At 40.3% G+C, this 19777-nt stretch overlaps 1 protein-coding gene across 1 annotated transcript; it reads left to right on the top strand.

Annotated features, from left to right (window-relative positions):
- The first annotated feature begins 5635 nt into the window (after positions 1-5635).
- wrap73 (WD repeat containing, antisense to TP73) lies at positions 5636-19698 on the top strand. Its single transcript, XM_034209046.1, has 13 exons — positions 5636-5806; positions 6416-6497; positions 6764-6916; positions 7939-8055; positions 15114-15186; positions 15997-16100; positions 16445-16531; positions 17183-17317; positions 17615-17692; positions 17770-17872; positions 17991-18116; positions 18563-18754; positions 19158-19698. Exons 2-13 carry the CDS (start codon positions 6429-6431, stop codon positions 19268-19270), a joined length of 1350 nt encoding a protein of 449 aa, XP_034064937.1. The 5' UTR covers positions 5636-5806; positions 6416-6428; the 3' UTR covers positions 19271-19698.
- Positions 19699-19777: the final 79 nt, after the last annotated feature.

Raw genomic sequence — 19777 nt, 5'->3', positions numbered from 1 at the left:
CCGGGAAAATGCCCGGTATGCCAGATGGCCAGTCCAGCCCTGCTCATGATGTACCCCGTCTTACATGAGGGACAATCACGGACACAGTTGTTGCTCATGACTTGATTTTTCCTGTGCTTCAGTACTGTGCTGGTTGCTGAAGAAAAGAGGGAGCAGAGTGCCGGGCCCCCTTCCTATTTATACCGGAAGAAGGCCCGAGGGTGGGGCCCACCTAGCAGGTGGGCGTGGACTACAAGTGTTTCAGTGCTGCGCGGGGGCGCAGGGGGATAACCCAATAGCGATAGCCTTAGAGGGCGAAGCCATATACGAAATAGAACCAACCAAAAACGATCTCTGGTTCATCTTGTTTTTGGCGTGAGAATAGTTTGGGCAGCGTGAGAGCGTGACATTGAGAGTGAAAGCGTGGCCGTTTTTCAATCTCGAGGATTCTGGCTTCCAAGCCAATATTTCAAGGATGCTACGTCATCGAGTGCCGCCGAAGGACTGTTCCAATCTCCAGCATACTTGGAATTCCACCGAGGCCGCGTCCTTGGTTTGCGGGAAATTTCGAGGCTGCACATGGGTAGACTTCGCGTCCTTAAAATCCCCACAATGCTTTGCGTACGGACCAATTTTGTTACTTTGTTACATTTGTTTGTTATCACCAAAAATGTGAAAGTAAAGCAAGTTCATAATTAGATAGACATCGTGAGGTATTTATTTTCGGTACAGTTTATGTTGAAACCGTTTGAGAGAGTGGCACACTTATAGCCTGTTCCATTCTTCTTCGTTTTCCGAAGCCGTGGCTTGGAAGCATACTTGCTTCGTTTCCAGTGGCGTTTCTATATGTACAAAAGTGGTGGGGCACAAAAAACTTAGATGTCTATGCTTCTGCAGTGAGGTTCATGGCTGGTGAGGCACTGGCACTGACTCTTCAGGTTTACAAATATTATATTTTGACCTAAATCAAAATATAATATTATTTTCAAAAGCCTCTTTAGTCTGATGCTTCAATTAATTTTAAACAAACAGTTCAACAGAAGGATACCAAAAAAATGTAATTTTATCATTTAAATATTGAATTGTTCTCTCTTAGTAAGATCCCATTTTCAATAAAATTGTGGTCTTACCTTGACTTGAAGATGAAGTCCATTTGCCTATCCTTCTGGACAAAAATCTCTATTACTTTTTTGTAAAAGTCCTCCTTATCTTCTTGTAGTTTCAAAAGTCTATCATAAATCTAAATGGTGGATTTATGATTCGAAAATTATAAAAGTAGGGTAGACATGTGGATATTATCCGGCTGAACAAAACGTGCATTTATCTAACAGGTACGTTTCCCACAGATCTTATTTTGAGCTATTTTCTAAAATCCCATGGAGAAATCTCATTGCTTTTTTGTGGAGGGAAGCCATGCGCAGCTTACTTCCTGCTTTTAGGACACGTCTCTCTCCTCCTCTTCACCTGCTCTTCACACACCACACTTTTCGCGGCACACGTACCTACAGCCAATCAGCTCTGAATTATGTGAGATGACGTATGGTGGGGATGGCAGCTCTATGCCATTGCCATCGACTATGCCATCTATGTCATTATTTTTTGCCACACACATTAAATAGGAAAATACTCTGAGCATGCGCAGTGTAGTTTTTACAGTCACCGCTACCCCGCTGCAGTGGAAACGCGCCATTGACTTCTTTCTACAGGTGGACATGTGCAAATTGCGCCACGATGCCTTCTGAACGGAGAATGTGCTGCATGGAGATACCACAGGTAACATTTTTGATAGCTTCACTAATGGCGCGTTTCCACTGCAGCGGGTAGCCCCGTTTAAGCGTCCTTAACCGTCCTCAAGCGGCCAGGCCGGTTTTTGGTGGCGTTTCCATATAGCCTAGTACCGGCCAGCGGGTACTTTTTCCCTCTTTTTCCGGCCTCATAAAATCGTGGTTCCCTCAGACCAGGGCCAGGGCTGAACTAGTGACGTCAACACTCTCGACTGCTGATTGGTCAGAGAGAATCGTCACAAGATTGCGTGCGAGTTCATCCCTAGCGTCGCATATATATCTAGCTCCCGCTGGATTTGATCATCCCCAATGAGATGAAGGAACGTCGTCACCTCCTCGGTCGACCACGGTGTGCTTTTCTTATTAGACGTAGCCATTTTTGTAGCTCATCCGTTTACAAAATGCTGTTTATAAAAATGCTGCAAGCTTGCTTCTAAATATATATGCGACGCTAGGGATGAACTCGCGCGCGATCTTGTGACGATTCTCTCTGACCAATCAGCAGTCGAGAGTGTTGACGTCACTAGTTCAGCCCTGGCCCTGGTCTGGGACAACCACGATTTTATGAGGCCGGAAAAAGAGGGAAAAAGTACCCGCTGGCCGGTACTAGGCTATATGGAAACGCCACCAAAAACCGGCCTGGCCGCTTGAGGACGGTTAAGGACGCTTAAACGGGGCTACCCGCTGCAGTGGAAACGCGCCATTAGACAGTGAGAAGGAGGGGCAGGATCGGGTTTTGTCCCACATGGCTCTAAACAGCTCAATAGGCACACACTGTAGACACTAATTAGAAGAACACATACTAAAACAGCAATGTACAGACGAATCAGATGATTAAACATGATCTTAAAATATATTTTATATATATTTTAATTAATTTTTTGCATTTTGTTGTAATCATTATTTTAATACTTTCTGCTGACACTAATGACCAGTCGCCACTGTTCGTTTCGGAAGGAAGTGACTTGGAAGTACGCGACTACCAAGCCAGCATCCTCGAGATTGAGAAACACCCCGTGTGTCACACGCCAGATGCGTGGGAGTTGGCAACCCTGGGGTAATCACGGGACGAGAAACAGCTGGGCCGGGAGGTAGAAGCACAAGGGCAACAGGTGAACACACAGGAGGAAACACACAGGAAGGAAGACAAGAGACAGGGAGAACATAATTACAAAATAACACCCATAACAAGACAGACAAAACTAAAAATGTGACATAACATTAGGATCGTGACAGGAGGTTTACAAATCCTACCTGCAATGGGGGACATCCTTGCCTCTTTGCGATGGTTTGACTACAAAACTTCGAGTTGTCAATGCATTGTTTGTCAATCCATAACAGAAAATCAAATGGAGTACAGGCCTAACGCATACAACTGAGAAATAGAAGTAGTCTCCGGTTAGATTTGTCAATGTTCACATCCAACACAAAATCCTGTCGGACATTTTTGTTCTTACCAAAGTTGACTATATTCACTGTTGCGCACCACAGCAGCGTCATATCTCCTTAGTAACCCCTCTGAAAGACTGCAACAACAAAACAACTGTGGCAAAGGCGCCTGACTTTAAAGATACACGCTGCAATCAATGAATGTGTTTAGGCTGCAGGTCACTTATAGCCTATGTGTGACCTTTTCTCTAAATCGGTTGTTTCGTTTTTTATGCGCTCATATGGTTTTGGCCTGCTGGGCTCCGCAGCAGATGCTGCAGGTTCCCGCTGCTCCCGCGGTGTCTGCCGCCGCAGAAACCAGTTATCACGTATTGATTCCCAGCTCGACCCTCAGTGCCGCCTCGTAAGATCCCAGAGCAGTACGTCTCGCGCAGGGGATCTGACAAAGCGTCACTGCAGGATGAGCACGAGGAAGATAAGGCCTTAGCTCTGCTCCGCACTTTGAGAAGCTTAATTGGGATTCCACTGGACACAGCCACTTTTTCACTTAGTCTGCACCACCATGACCAGAAATAACAAGAGCTACTAATCTGTCCTTATCTGACTTATTATATTAGCCTACTTTTGAGATACGTTATACAAACGTCTTTCAAAGCGTTAAGATGCATTTGAATACATGTAGGGGCTTAATGCATTGACAATAACTAGTATTTCTCGATTAATATTACTTTAGAAAGTCTTGTTTTTGGCTCTTTTAATAGATATAAAATGAAACCCACTGCCTGTTATTTACCTAAGTGTAACATCGTCCTATTGCTTCACTGATATTCACCTGTTTCTATACTTTGTGTCTCCCCTCCAGGGTTACGGCACCCATGACAACACACACACACACACACACACACACACACACACACACACACACACACACACACACACACACACACACACACACACACACACACACACACACACACACACACACACACACACACACACACACACACACACACACACACACACACACTGCCTTCCCAAGGGCCGATTTATGCAAGGTAATACAGTGTCCCAACTGAGAATAAATTAATTTAAAAATCGTTTTAGATTCAAACCTCCGCAGCATCAGTGAAATATTTCGTATACGAGGATTCAAAGGACGAGGTTGTCTTTTACAAGTGTTGCTCCTTATCTAAAACATGTGTTTATTAAGACGAAAACGACACATGAAAGGGTAACATTAGGCCTATAGGTTTATATATAACTATGTATCTTGTTTAATAGACAATACAAACGGATTATACAATTTAAAGATTTTTAAAGGAATGAACATTTGCTTATTTTGTTTCCAAATAGGCCCTATGTTTGAAAAGAAAACATTGAAATGGGGACAGTATTTTACACTTAGTGTATCGAGCATAATGTCTTCTCTATATATTTTTTGTGGCCTACATTTTTTTGTCATCATTTAAAGAGCAGATCTTTATCGTTAGACCTATACTGTCACGAGAACAGGCACGCCTAACAGACTATTAACCAAACCTCGATCAGCTTAAAAATCACACCAACAAAACAACCAGAATGGTGTTAAACTCAAACATTCTTAAATATGAGCGCTAGAACCTTCTAAAAGCATCTAGCACTTTCTTGTCAACAAACTTGTTTTAAAAATAATAATATAGGTTAAAGCCTATATATTTTTTATTTGTCAGATTTTGCGAAAAAAATACGGACAAAAGGATAATAAACAAAAACAACAACCCAGAGCAACAGTTATATCTAAACCACATACAGTAGGCGATTAAAAAATAATTAAACATACCTGATGGTTAAAATTACTCCAATCCAAAAACCCAAGATGTATGTTGCGCCGAGCACCTGTCTGTTTATCTTCAAACATGCCAAGAGAGTGACCCTCCATAAACAAACAGCAACAACAAAACACTGAAATATCGACCGACTTTACAGTATGATAACAGCAATTGGAGATGATTGACTTTTAGGAGAAACAGAATTAACTGCGATGACACTAGAGGAAAACTGATTTGCATGCTGTTCAGGGAAGTGTGAGGTTTGCTGAGGGAGAACAAGGAGGAGGTGAAGCGTTTTTTGAGCTGGGAGAAGAAGAGAGGCGGTAGCGCGCACATAAGCGGGAAACCTTTTCAGCTGGATAATGTGAAAAGGTACTACATTGCCCAGTACACATAGCCTACTAAAATACAGATGCGTGAGATACAACATTACCATCTTACTATAATATTATTAATGATGACATCATAAAATATAATGATATTAGAAAATGTAGTCTATTCAAATGTACCAAATATTTTCACCGATACAAAATGGAAGATATATAAATTGTTGCAAACAATTTGCCACAAGTGTACTACATGCACAGCACGCAGAAAAAGAAAAGAAAAAAGAACACTCGTGAACTACAGTTCCCAGAAGGCAATACACTGCAGACGCATGCTGATTGGACAGCAACTGCATGTCGTCATCGTCCCACACAAACAAACTAGTAGCAACAGCAACAGTTGAATCAATAGCCTGTGCCCCGAAGTAAATCATGCGAAGAAAAAAACGTTTTTAATCTGCTTTTGGGACTTTTCGCGGCTCTCATATGATATACAAAAGGAGGGAAATTGCCATTAGCGGTAAGTGTGCCATTGAGGGTGAAATAATGAAGGTTAGTTACCTGCAAAGTTGCTAGTAGCGATGCTAACGTCAGTGAATGGTGGAGTGACAACTAAGAGCTAACTAGTAAGCTAGTGTTAGTCTCTCTATTTTGTGCCGTAGACATTATTTAAAAGATATCGATAGCTAAACTATCAAATGGCAATGAAGACGCGAAATAGACTTGGTTTATGTGTTGCCCTTAGTTTGCCTTAGCTACTACTTTTATTGTGAGCCAGCTAGCTTCTTCGATAACTACCTGTGGCTGATTTCTCCCTGCAGTGTTTGTATGTTGAAACTTACTTACTTCAGTTTTCTGTCTTTTATGCAGTGCTTTCCCTTTTTATAATGCATGTTCTTGCATAAGAGAACAAAACAAAACGTAATGTGTTTGTAAGCTCTCTGTGTGTTTGAAGCGTGTTTATTAATTAGTCTTGTGGCGCCATCACGTGTTAACTGTAAGGAATTACACCAGGTGACTCGAGCAGTAAGTCAAACCAGTGATGACCGTTTTTGTGAAGTTAAATGTTAGGAAACTCATTTAGGCGTTTATCTCATGATAATGTGTTCTCTTTTTTCATTTTCAACAGCCGTGATTGTAAGATGAATTTCTCTGAGGTTTTCAAGCAGTCCAACCAACTGTGTAAAGTTTCCCCAGATGGGAAATATTTGGTAAGTGGTTTAGTTAAAGTTATATTTGCACAATTCTAGTTTTTAAGTATGTTTGCTGCGTTGAAGTAGGTTATACAACTTTAAACTGTAATTCCCCTGATTAATTTCCCAATTTGGGATGAATAAAGTATCTATGTATCTCTATTTATCTGTCTGTCGATCGATCTATCACTAGATAGATCTATCTATATTGCTAGCTACAGGGATACAACTGAAGTGTGTTTCAAGTCTTCTCTCCCATGTGTCTCTTTGGCTGTACCTGCTAGGCTACCTGTGTGCAGTACAGGCTGGTGGTGCGAGATGTGGAGACCCTGCAGATCCTGCAGCTCTACACCTGCCTGGACCAGATTTCACACATGGACTGGTCTTCTGACTCTCTCTTTATCCTCTGTGCTATGTACAAGAGGGGACTGGTACAGGTGATGTGAATATGTGATTCAACATGGTGTGGGAATGCTTTTAGTTATGTACTCAAGGTAGAAGACCTTACTCAGCTGGGTTGATTTTGTGTAATCTTGCCCTCCTTTATACAATATCTTTATACAAATTGGTCTGGCATTATGAAAGGATCTCTTTGGTCTCCAATAGCTTGTGCTAATCATTTGCTGTGACACTTTGGATCAAACTATAAACTAAGAATTCTAATGAGTGCTTGACATATGAATTGGCAACTAAAATGGTTTGTTTGGACCTTAAACAATTATGTGTAGTAATGCCCAAGCAAATCTTTCTAACCATTTTTGGATCCTTCAAAATGTTTTAAAAGACTTTAGGCAGGCATATTCAAATGTCTTGTCATATACATATAAAGCAACATTTTATAGACAAAGAAGATGAATTATGGAAAAGTTAAGTTTGATATATTATGTACTGCATTGAACTACTAGGGATAATGCCAATCATGTATTACATCCTGAGTTTATATAGTCAAACTGAGTACTGTTTAAAAATAAGGTATGAAAAGATGTACAATTTGACTTATGAAGTTGGTTTAACAGTGATTCTTATAATTGTTTTTTCTTTTCCTTGATACAAACAAATATGTAGATTGATAAACCATACTGTTTATGTCTTTTGTATCTTTACTCTCACGTATACCAGGCCCCTTTATCTTTTTGAAGACTCAAAAATATGTTCATATTTATTTTAAGTTGCACCCTTATTGGCAGAAAGAACTTAACATAATTAAGGTTTGTTTCTTTTGAAAAGTTGCAGTAGATAAGAAGAAGCTTTGCATGCTACAGTAATGCCAGTTTAATGTGCATCACAGGGAGAGTAACTCACCTTTGAAGGGGTGTCCATCGCCAGTCTTTCATGGTGACTGAATCTCAAGTATTTCTTATTGTTTGAAATCAAGTTGAGTGAACTGCAGGATGTGTGAAGGATGTCATCAGTGATGGCTGATGGCTGTCCTTCTGTCACTCTCTGTCTTTCTCTTCAGGTGTGGTCGCTGGAACAGCCAGACTGGCACTGTAAGATTGATGAAGGCTCAATAGGACTAGTCTCCTCGCGCTGGAGTCCAGATGGACGTCACATTCTCAACACCACTGAGTTCCATGTAAGTGTGAAGTTGGTGCGTGCATGGGTGCGGGCATTCATGCCCACGGAAGTGTGTTTTATATGCTTGTCTGGTTTCAACTGTTGCTGGCTCGCAAGGAAGGGGGACCTGAAAATAGCCAGACACCAGAGCTTGTCTTGACCGCCCCTACACCCCCCACCTGCCGCATGTATTCAGCCTGATTTCATAGTTCCCCTCCTGTTAGCGTCCTGTCATACACAGGTCTCAAGTACCTCTGGAACATGGGTGCAATGTGTATGAGCCCTTCCAATGTATGTCTGGTATTTCCGTTGGCAGCAAATCCATTTGATGATGTACTAAGTTCAGGAACAATAGGAAATAACACAAACAACACAAAACGGCAGTGATGTAAACGGATGAAAGCATGCAGTCATAAAACAAGTTAGTTACAGTTTTGAAAAATGTGTACTTCAATTAATACAAGCCTTCGCTGTTGAATTAATATAAGGGTAACATTGGGTTATGCAGTGGCACATCTGAAGATGAACTTGACCTGAACTGTCCTCATGTCAGTGTCAATTACTTAATTACAGCAGGCCTGGTTCACAATGTTTAAGGCTGATGCCTATGTTATAGAGTTTATAACAATCAGGTATTCCATACTGCAATCTATGTCAACCAATAACTCTGTCATATGCAAATATCAGCCAGTACAGAGGCATCGGCATGGATAGAAATATTTGGGGTTAGGTGCTTCTTAACTGTATCATTTGAGAATTTCGAAAACCGCTTCAATAAAAACAGATACAGATACATATGACATGAATATATTTGAGTTTTGCAAAGTAAAAATGATTGTAGTCAAAGAGCCAGACTGTAACCTTGAGGAACACCAGCTTCAAGAAAAAGATGAGTTTGGCAGTAATGCATGATGCATTTCAAGTTTCATTCTCCAGTTTTGATTTCCATAATAATACAGGGCATTACTGGGATAAATAATTTCATACCACATCTAATGGTGAATAAAGTACAACAAGCGTACACATGGAAACATTTAATGGAATTACTTTGTTTGTTTTTTATTTTATGTAAATAACATTTCAATTCACTTCATAGTAAGCATGTGTTGTTAGGGGTGACAAGCTATAGCAGCTACCCTCGGGTAATTTGTAATATGATTGGGGCACCATGGAGGGCTGTGTCAGTCATGCTGAACCTGACTCCAGGAATCATTTGACAGGTGTAGTGGCTAAACACACAACTGTGTCTGGTCTGGAGAAGGGTGCAGGGGGTGCAAGTGTCTGTGGCATGTCTGCTTTGTGTCTGTCTGCATCTTTAACAACAACAAAAGAGGGTATGGGATAAGCATAGCACTGTGTCTTATGTATTTTGCAGAGATCTTTGAGCACATAAAACATTATATTCGTATGTTAATTGTATGGTTTGTCAATCCCTGACATGCAATATTGTGAACATGTTACCCATTCTTCATTCTTGTCATGGCAACATGTTTTATAAATCCTTAATTGGTATTGTTTAATGTTGACTAGCTTGTCATGGTAACGCATGACAACACTTCCTCTCTCCTGAGCTGCAATGTGCATTGCCCTCTGCCCTTATTACTCGACCAAATGTTAGCAAGAAGTTAAGTACTGTAGTTACTAAGCATCCTTTGGTAATTGAGGTTAAAAGACTAATTCAATAGAGTTGGCTCAGGATGCCACATTTTGAAGGGGCCCACTGAACTTACCTTCACCTCAGCCCAACATTTCATTAAGGCTGTGCCAGACGGGTGTTCGTGTCAGGTTTGAATTTCAGCCTCACTCATAAACAGCCTGCTATATTAACTTGTTTAGGGACAGCTGCTTGTGGTGTGGATCGTGCCACTGTGTGTGTGTTTGTCTGTCTATGTGTCAGTAAATCTGCTTGGCTAGCTGTGTTGTAGCTGTTACAATATCTGTTTTCTTTTTAAATCCATATGTACTATGTTTAGATCTTTCTGATTTGCAGGAACACATTTTATCAGTACAGGAATGACAAAGCATAGTGTCTCTCTAGCTGCTAGAGAGACACTAGAGTCTAGCACTAACATGGATCACAATGGCAGCCTTAGACATACTACAGCTAAGCACTTATTTTCCAGTGAGTTAGAAATACTCTTGATCTTTCAAGCTTCAAGTAGAACTATGTTTTTGGAGGCAGACGTGTTAAAAAGCACCAGTTGTTTTTAAATATGGGATGGCGCCATGTCACAGATTTAATAGATCAATAGTCTCATTGCTGAAATCTAGCCTAGGTATTGTGAGACTTCACGCAATGTGTCTCCTAGTTGAATTCCCATCGTTTATCTTAGGGGCTCACAAAATGCCACTCACACATCCATGTTAATCCACCTTTACCAGCTGAGGGGTGATAAACTGCGAGTGGAAAAACACCAGCCAAGGACATCATTAAACTTCTCTAATGGTTTTTACATTGTAGGGATCAGATTAGCGTTAGCATTCTTGGCAAGTACAGCTTGAGCCTTGCTAACGTGTTGCATTGTTGGCAACTGCGCTACTGGACTAAACTGCAAACGTGTGCATCTGCAACGCGGGACAATAGCTCTGCCATACCTATGTGTGGGCTGCCAGGGGCTCCAGTTCCTTGGCAGAATCATGAGGCTATAACAGGAGAAATAGGCTATATTGGTTGAGATGGCTTCCTATGTGGAATGCCTGAAGTCTAATCCTCTGTTGACAGATAGGCCTATGGCATCAAATGCATTCGCTCATTCTCTAGCACTCGAAGAAGAGCACAACAAGAATGGCTGACAGAAAGGTTTTTTCCAGTTTGCTGTCACTTACTCTGGTCTACAATGTATCATTGCCCACAGCCTGTCCTGTTGGAAAAGGTTCCCTAATGATGTGCTTATCTTGTGACGTATACCTGCTAATAGATTCAAAGTGGATGTGATGGTAGATATTAGCTGCAATTTTTCTATTTGGCAGTGCCTTAAGAAGATTGTCTCATAACACATCAAGGGAAGATTATTTGTGCAGCTCGTAATAAGAGTTACAGCCACAAACAACTTTGCTACGACCTTATATATATGTATATATATATATATATATATATAAATAATAAGGTCTTATATATATTTAGTCAATTTATTGAACATGTTAAAAAAAAAAAATAATAATAATATTAAAGAGAAGCTAAATAAAAAAACAAGGTATACAAATTAAAAATAAATGATCCAATAGGTTCCATCATGTTCAAAAGGGGCAAAAAGAAGCTTACAACTTTTCTGGTCCAACCCCCTCTAGCATACATTGTTCATGAAAATAAAAGTTCAGGTCATCAGCATCCGTGGTATTTGATTCATTGTTTTAAACAAATAATTCCTTTGTACAAAAAAACCAAATAATCTTTACAGGTAAACCAAAACCGTCAACGACAAGAAATAACAAGCATGAGGATCAGGATTTGGTTTCTAAATAATTGTTTTAGTTTAGATAAAGTTGCACGGTATTTCCGTTCATCATTACAGTTATTCCACCGATTAACACCTTTTCTTGTGATGCAATGAAGTTTGGAATTTGTTGGTATGGGTGGTTTTTTGAAAATGCAGTTTCCTCTCAATTGTTGATTTGCGGCTTTGAGCATAATGTGGATAGTTTTATAGTCATATATATTTATAAACAGTATATGCTCCTCATTTCCCTTTCTTTATCTTTTATGTTCAAAAACCTTCACAACCACATAATTTGGTCGAATGTGAGAAGACCTCGGACATGCAGTGATCGAAGCCATACTAAAATGTACTTGTCTGAAACGACTGATCAGCAGTTTCAGTTATGCTAACCCCGGCACAGACGTACATTTTTCCAGCAGCTGTTGTATTGGAGTTTTGCCTTTCCATGCCACGCTCTTCCTTACCCCCATCCCTAAGCTGCAGCTCACCTTGGTGAAGATACTCCATCTTAAGTGTAACTTTACCAGCTAAGGATCTTGTTGCATACCACCCCACATGGAAAAGCATTTCCCACCTATTTTCTTCATGCTACCTCCCTCCACCCAGTTTAAAGTAACACTGCCTTTTCGGTCTCCCGGCACCCCCACTGTGCTGGGTTCATGGCATCTTAGAAGTGCAAGTCTGTTTGTGTTTGAGTGATGTTGACATTGGTTGCCATGGCACCATGTCTGAGGGGATGTCCAGGAATCGTGCAGTGAGGTGTTATTACAGATACCACACAGCTGGACGTCCTGACCAAACAGGAGGGTCGACACTTCAGCCCAGTTGGGTGACAGACTGGACCCAGTTCAAATGTCTGTCTGGACACTATGATGAAAGCCTCGCCACTTCAGTGGTTTTAGCTCTGAACATTCCCAAATGCAAAATAAAGCATTAAGGGTATTCCCAATAATTTATTATAGTTATTCTTTATATGTGTGTGCATGGTTATCTCCAGAATATCTAACTGTGATTGTGCTGAGAATTTCAAAAATGGTATATTGTTCTGTTACAAGCTTGAATTGCGAAAGAATACACAGTACCTAATGGCATCGTATAGTGTGTGTGTGATCGAGTGCCAACATTTGTTTTAAAAATATTGAATCACATTTTCATCTTCACTTTTCGTTTAACCCCTAGTTTGTCATTTCTGTCCCTGTAAAGCCATGCGTTTAGTTTTCTTTGCTAGTGCACATGCGCGTAGTTTGGATCAACATTTTAATATCTCAAACATCCAAAGCATGATCAGACAGCGCTTAATGTACCCACGTTATATTTACTTACTGTAGGCTCTAAGGCAGGGGTGTCAAACTCAAGGCCCGGGGGCCAAATCCGGCCCTCGACTTCATTTGATGTGTCCCGCAAGAGCTCTGAAAGTATATAATATGTTTATTATACGGTTGAATGCCGCTTTACAGAAGCACGTTGTCCATAAACTAGAAACTACATGTCCCACAATGCATCTCATTTTGTGACGTGCACACTGAAGAGACTTGCAATTATTAGCCCTAGACATCTGCTTTTCAGACGTAGTTAATTTTGAAGTTATTACCCGATCTGATAATAATCCAATGCAGAGGAAATTATGTAATATAATACATTATTTTATATATATGATATATTTATATATAGTCTTAAAGTTTTGCACTGGCTTTTAATACTAGTTGAACATAATATTTTTATATTTGTATGTGTTTTATATGTTTCTAGTTATTGTGCTTTTTATCTTGTTTTTAATGATTGCTTTATTATTTGACTCCTATTGTGTTCCCTGTACAGCACTTTGGTCAACTGAGGTTGTTTTTAAATGTGTAATATAAATAAATAAAGATTGAGATTGAAAGTTACAACCGGCCCTTTGAGTGCAACCATAATACTAATGTGGATGAACTTGAGTTTGACACCCCTGCTCTAAGGGAAAGCGTGAGTGCCATGCATCTAGCACCCTTAATGTTGCAGTGTTGTGCTTACATGGCCTTCATATTTGGATTATTTGTTATGACTAGGTTGTGTTTAACAATTGGACAAAACAAATCTTTGTTTTGTAGCATCAGGAGGAAACACTTCACTATTAAACTCTACAGGTATGTCAAACTACAAAATTGTCACACCGAAGTGTAAATGAAGAAAATGAATGCGGCTGTCTACTCTTCCTGTGTATGTAAATGTGAAACAATTATGGACTGGCACTCTTCTGTTTCTGTTGACACTGTGGGACTGCAGCTTTCTCTGTGAACACCTTAACACCAAGGCAGCTGTACACTGACCACAGTTTCTCTAGCAGTGTCTCAAAGGCTGTCATGTGCTCCTTGTTTCTGAAGGGCAAGATACCAGGCATCATACCGGTCCTTGAGTTAAAATATGCTGTACTTTTGGCTGAGTGCCAACAGCTTGTGTTGGCATCAATCCGATTGAAGGGAGACTGGTGGGTATTTGAGTGACTGCTTTCAAAACGGAGCATTAACACATGTTGCCTCTTTGTTATGCCGACTTGTAGCCAAATAGTTATTCTTTGGCACTGCTTTCATTGGAGGGAATGTACACAACCTGCTGGATATGCAACTAGTTGTTAATTTGTCACACTTGTCTAACATTACATCAATGGACTGGTCGTTATTTCCCGCTAATGTCAAGATGTTGTTTTGGATCTGTTAGTTTGATGAGTGCTATAGTCCTAATTTAAAAGGGGGCCCGGATAGTATCCTTCAATTCCTCAGTGACTGTAAACCTTTATCATATGGGTTCTCTACAGGGCCATCCATCCATCTGGTTGGGTTCCATGTCAGTGTCTCATTGCCCTCACAGAGAGGTACCGTAGACCTCTTCAAAGACACAAGGCCCTCTGTTCTGTTCACAGCTGTTGATGGGCCGTGCTGGCCTGAGCTGTAGTCTGTTCCCAGGTGATAGACATGTCTTTGAGTGTAGAGGGGAACTCAGAGGCCTCATTATGCTAGTGGCCTGGTTGATTGAGGTCGCTGTTGATGCCCAGTCCCCTTCCAGAACACTTTTTAGATCTGTTTTTATTAAGATCGTCTTACCAAACACTAATGGTGGAGGTCTCTAGGGTTTTTTTCTCAATGTGGCTTGTAAAGCCTCTATTTGCTTCAAAATCCCATCCCTAAACCAAGATGTTTACTTGCATGTTAAGCGTAAAACCCGTTTTATCAGAATTGTTATTTTAATTTATCACTGTTTAAGTTGACTGGAAAGTAACAAGAAATGAAAGGTAAACATCCCAAACACATGTTTGTATAATGCCAGTTTGTTTCTAAATATCCTCAGATTATCCACTAGAGAGCAGTGGAATGTGATTTTTAAACTTGACAATTGTCCCACTTATTGTGCACTAATTTTTCACAATTTTTGAATAACCACAGTTTAAAGGATCCATGTTGTTTGATGTTTATGTGTGTATATTACAATGCTAATATAAGCTTATATATTGTTATTGGGACTTTTCTAAACTCTCAATCATCAATGTATATATCATTTCACTTGTCAATGTATTTACACTCTTTGTGCCGCTGGTCAGCATGTTGTGTTTGTCATACTTTCACTTGCGAAGTAATCCACAGTGCTTTTTCCTCTGGTGCCTTGACAGCTGAGAGTCACCGTCTGGTCCCTCTGCACCAAAGCTGTGTCTTACATCAAGTATCCCAAAGCATGCCAGAAGGGTCAGTATGAGAATGATATTGTTAAATTTATTTTCTCATGGCTTATGAGTGTATATTCATTACCAGGAGTACCTGAGGGCAAGGCCAGTGCTCAGAGTGTCTCAGCATGCCCCATGAATCACGTGCCGTCCTTTACCTCGTGGCGCGACCCTGGATAGGAGGCCACATTCTGGTCCTCTCTGCTGACAGCTGTGCTCCTCCTCAGTAAATGGGGCATGCTCTTCATAACAGGCCTGTCAGCAGCTTGAGGAATAATGATTGTCCGTGACTCTCCCCGTTTTTCTGCATGCAAGTCCCTCTGCAACCCATGTATCCCCTAACCCTCATCTAAATGATACGAGCACCATGGTAATGTTCTATCGACCTGATGATGTCAGAGTGTCTCATTTATAACATTGACTAAAAATAAACATGGAGCTATGAGGTTACCTTTTCAGTTATCAGAGTAGATAACTGGCTTTCAAGTCAATAGACAGTTTTATTATTGCTTTATTCATATTTGTATTGTGTCATTGTTCCTTGCTGCTGCTGTTTCTTAACCTCTGAGTGTTGAATAAAGTCAGCACAGATAAAATGTTAAAACCGGAATGATTGTTTTCTACGTCCGTTATAGAACTGTACTTGACTAGCTTGTACAGAGTGAAACTTAACTACGTTTCTTTCTAGGTTGATTTCTAATTGGTGTGTGTTTTCAACATTCTGTGTTTTTCAGTTAAACTTGTCAGTTGTGGTGACATTGGAAGATCTTATTATACTTGTGTTTTTACAACTGGTTTAATGCAGCGTTCTCCCATCATCTTTGACCCTAAGGTATTGATTTCAGCAGAGATGGCTGCTACATGGCCTTGGCTGAACGCCGTGACTGCAAAGACTTCGTCAGCGTATTCGTGTGTGACGACTGGCATTTACTCAGGGTAAGCAGCACATTCAAATTGTATATTTTATGACCAGGATTATACATTTGAAATTTGAGTAATCTAAGTGAGCATCAGTAAAATAAATCTAAATGTAGGTGACTTGAAAGACATGCAGTATCCTCCTGTGACTGTATATTACTTTGTAAAGCATCTCAAAAATGATTTTTGGAGCTGTATTTGAATGGCTTTGTTTGCCCAACGTACACAAGAGGCTGATCTTAAACATCATAGATATTAAAGTAAACTCTGCATATTAATTATTTCAAATTTGATGTGGTACATGCAGTTTTGTCTGTAAATGTGTGTGTAAATGAATTTGATATACCTTGACTCTGTCACAGCATTTTGAGACTGAGACTCAGGACCTGGCAGGGTTGGAGTGGTCTCCCAATGGCTGTGTGCTGGCAGTGTGGGATAGCTGTCTGGAGGTGAGCTGTTTGCTTTAAACACCTAAGATTTCACAAGAGAATATATCAGATTAACTTCCCTGCTCTATATTTTGAGCATGTACTTAATGTTTCACATAAAGAATCTGAAGCAGCTGGCTGAAAACAGTCCATTGAGAGTCGAAACCGCGGAAAAAACATACAAACATGTACACACTCAAGGCCCTCCATTAAAAGTAGACTTTCCAGGCCTTCTTATTACGTTTCACATTATAAGTGTCTATAATCATAGATACTAAAATAGGGTGAGAAGTTGCTGATGAGAAAATTCCCACTAGAGCAGGAGACATGAGAAACTATAAAGTAAGTAAAACATAATCTGTATAAAGAGAATGGTTTGATGAAATACGTCATGATACAAGACTCCCTACATCTCCTGCATACAGCATACAGAGGGAACCTATTGATTAAGCTGACCTTGGTTGAAGATGTTCTGCAATTGAGTACTTGTAGCAACAGAAAATTACTTTTGACATATTTTAAAATCCTATCAAAAGGTTACAAGAACTGTAATATAAGTGTATGTTTTTTATTTTGTAAGGAATCATATTATAGGGCTCTTTATTGTCAAAGTCTATTGGGGCAGGTGGGGAGATACATTGAAAGTAATATTGTGTATTTTCCTCTCCACAGTACAAGGTGTTGCTGTATTCTCTGGACGGCCGGTTGCTGTCAACCTACAGTGCCTATGAGTGGTCTCTGGGGGTCAAGTCAGTGACCTGGAGCCCCAGCAGCCAGTTCCTGGCCATCGGCAGCTATGATGAGAAGGTATGGACACTCTTGATGGATGATAACATTGAGAAATCAAACTATTGCTTGACACAATATAACTACGATTTATTTCGTAAAAATAATGATACAAGCTTTAAGTAACAATCAAAAAGGTCTTGGTTTCCTTCTCTTCTGCAGCATCTCTACTGATAAGCGGGATTTTGGATCTCCCTTATTGGAGATCGCTGCTTGTGATATTTCCTTAAGGCTGCGATAGTGACTAAACAGACATTTGTTGTACATTGAATTCTTCAAGATCATTATAAAAACGATACTTTATTACCCTCATGTCAGGTGCGCATCCTCAATCATATCACGTGGAAGAAAATCACACAGTTTGAGCATCCAGCAACCATCAACAACACAAAGGCAGTGAGTATTTTTCCATCCGTCCTGATGAGCCTTGCAGGCCTTGCAGTTTAGTTATTAACTGTTTGTTGTGTTTTAAGGTTGTATATAAGGAAGTGGTGAAAAGGCCCGCTGTTTGTAGTGATGACCTATCGCTACACAACATCACAATTGGCAACACCCTCTTCAACACACAGAGCAAATGTATGTCAGTTTTTGGATACAAAAACATTCTATCGGCAGTATTTGAATAAAACTACTGAGTTCAGTTAGCCGACTTTGTTTAATCACAAACTCTCATTTGTTTTGGTCTCCACTCCAGATGAGATCTGCCCAACGCCAGTCCAGCTTCCTGTAGTTAAACCAGACCCAGACCGAGCCAACCCTAAGATTGGCATCTCCACTTTGGCATTCAGCTCCGACAGTCGCTATCTAGCCACCAAAAACGGTAAGACTTTTCACTCTTATTTTTTACCATCTTTTTATTATATGTAAAGTAGAATGGCACTCTGAGAGCTACACTCGCCTATAGTGCATTCTCATCCTTTCTGAGTTGGGAAGTCGTTCTTCACAAACACCCTGGCAGTTTTACTTTTGAGTTACATTTCTTTTTTTATTTCTTTATGATATGTCGAAATCTGAATAGTGAAGTGAAACATAATTTGTGTATCTGCTTTGTAATGTATTGGGTTATTCATTGGCCCATGCTAACACCTTTCTTTAACCCTGTTGTTAGCTAAAACAAGCTCCTTGCCGTAGGTTGTTACAGTTTTAATTTTTTTGATTGTAAACATCGACTTTAGTGTTCATTTATTTGTGATGCAATATTAGTGATTCTTTGCTCTATAAACTGAGAGTGGCTTTGAGTTTGTATCTGTGTTTCTCTGACCGTAGACAACATGGCCAGTGTTGTCTGGGTGTGGGATGTGCAGAAGATGAGCCTGGTGGCGGTGCTCGAGCAGACAACGGCCGTGCGCTGCTTTCAGTGGGACCCCCGACGCCCCCGGCTGGCCCTCTGTACGGGCAACACCAAACTCTACCTCTGGTCCCCAGCAGGCTGCGTTTCTGTCCAAGTCCCCACTGAAGGTGAAGTCCTCAAAGAGATCAAAATGTCCAGCAGCTTCAATACAAAGCTTATGATGTTCTCAAATATAGAATAAGCCGGTTACATAAAAAGTCTCCTCCTAATGTCCTGGAACTCATGTTATGTGACATTGGTTTGATCCAAGTGAAATATGTGATGTCTGAATTCAAAAGGCAAAGCTAAACAAATATTTGGTATTTCACTTGAACTCTGAAAGGTGGGTGTGTTTGACTTAGAAAGTATAGAAACAAACTAAATTATCCGTTTTAAACCCTAAAAGTTTATTGATTCCGTCTTGTGCAATGACAGTAACAAGTTCCATGTGTTTTCTAACGATGCAGTACAATTTTCACCTTTATTTTGTGGATTTGTAGTCATCACAATTGCCCCTCTCTATCCTGCCAGGTGGTTTCCAGGTCCAGTCATTGAACTGGCACTGCAGCGGAGACTCTCTGATCCTGCTAGGGAAGGAGCAGCTGTGTTTGTGCTACATGGACAATGACCAGGAGGACAAGTAAAACTCACAAATACACAGGTTTCAAGAATAACTGGATTTCAGTTCCGTAGCCTTTGCTGGGAATGTGCTACGGTGATGACAAAAAGACTTGAGGGTAACACTCCCCCTCCTTCTTGCACATATCGTGCTATAGATTCTTGCCAAGTTTTAAGGGCCCTCACTGCAGGTTACTGGAATACTCCTTTTCTTGTCAAGTTAAACATGTATGGAAAACCTGCTCTGACATTCCTCCTGAGAGACATAGAATCAACAAATATCACTTTTTGAATGACCAAATGCATACAGAAGCACTAGTTCCAAACACTGTGAGAAGATAGTGGTTTACATAGTTTTATAGATTTCACTGTACATTTAGTTGTAAGTATTTTGTATTAGTTCTACTTTGAAATTGTTTAATTATTTTGAATAAATGTTGTCATAAATAATGCAGCTTACGGTCAGTTACTAAAATGTGTGGATCAAAATCTTTCGACCGTTTATTAAATCAGTGTTCTCTGCCCAGGCACTA

Source organism: Gymnodraco acuticeps, unplaced genomic scaffold, assembly GCF_902827175.1.
Source record: "Gymnodraco acuticeps unplaced genomic scaffold, fGymAcu1.1, whole genome shotgun sequence".
In the NCBI taxonomy this organism is placed as follows: Eukaryota; Metazoa; Chordata; class Actinopteri; order Perciformes; family Bathydraconidae; genus Gymnodraco; species Gymnodraco acuticeps.
This window is presented reverse-complemented; position numbering and strand designations above follow the sequence as displayed.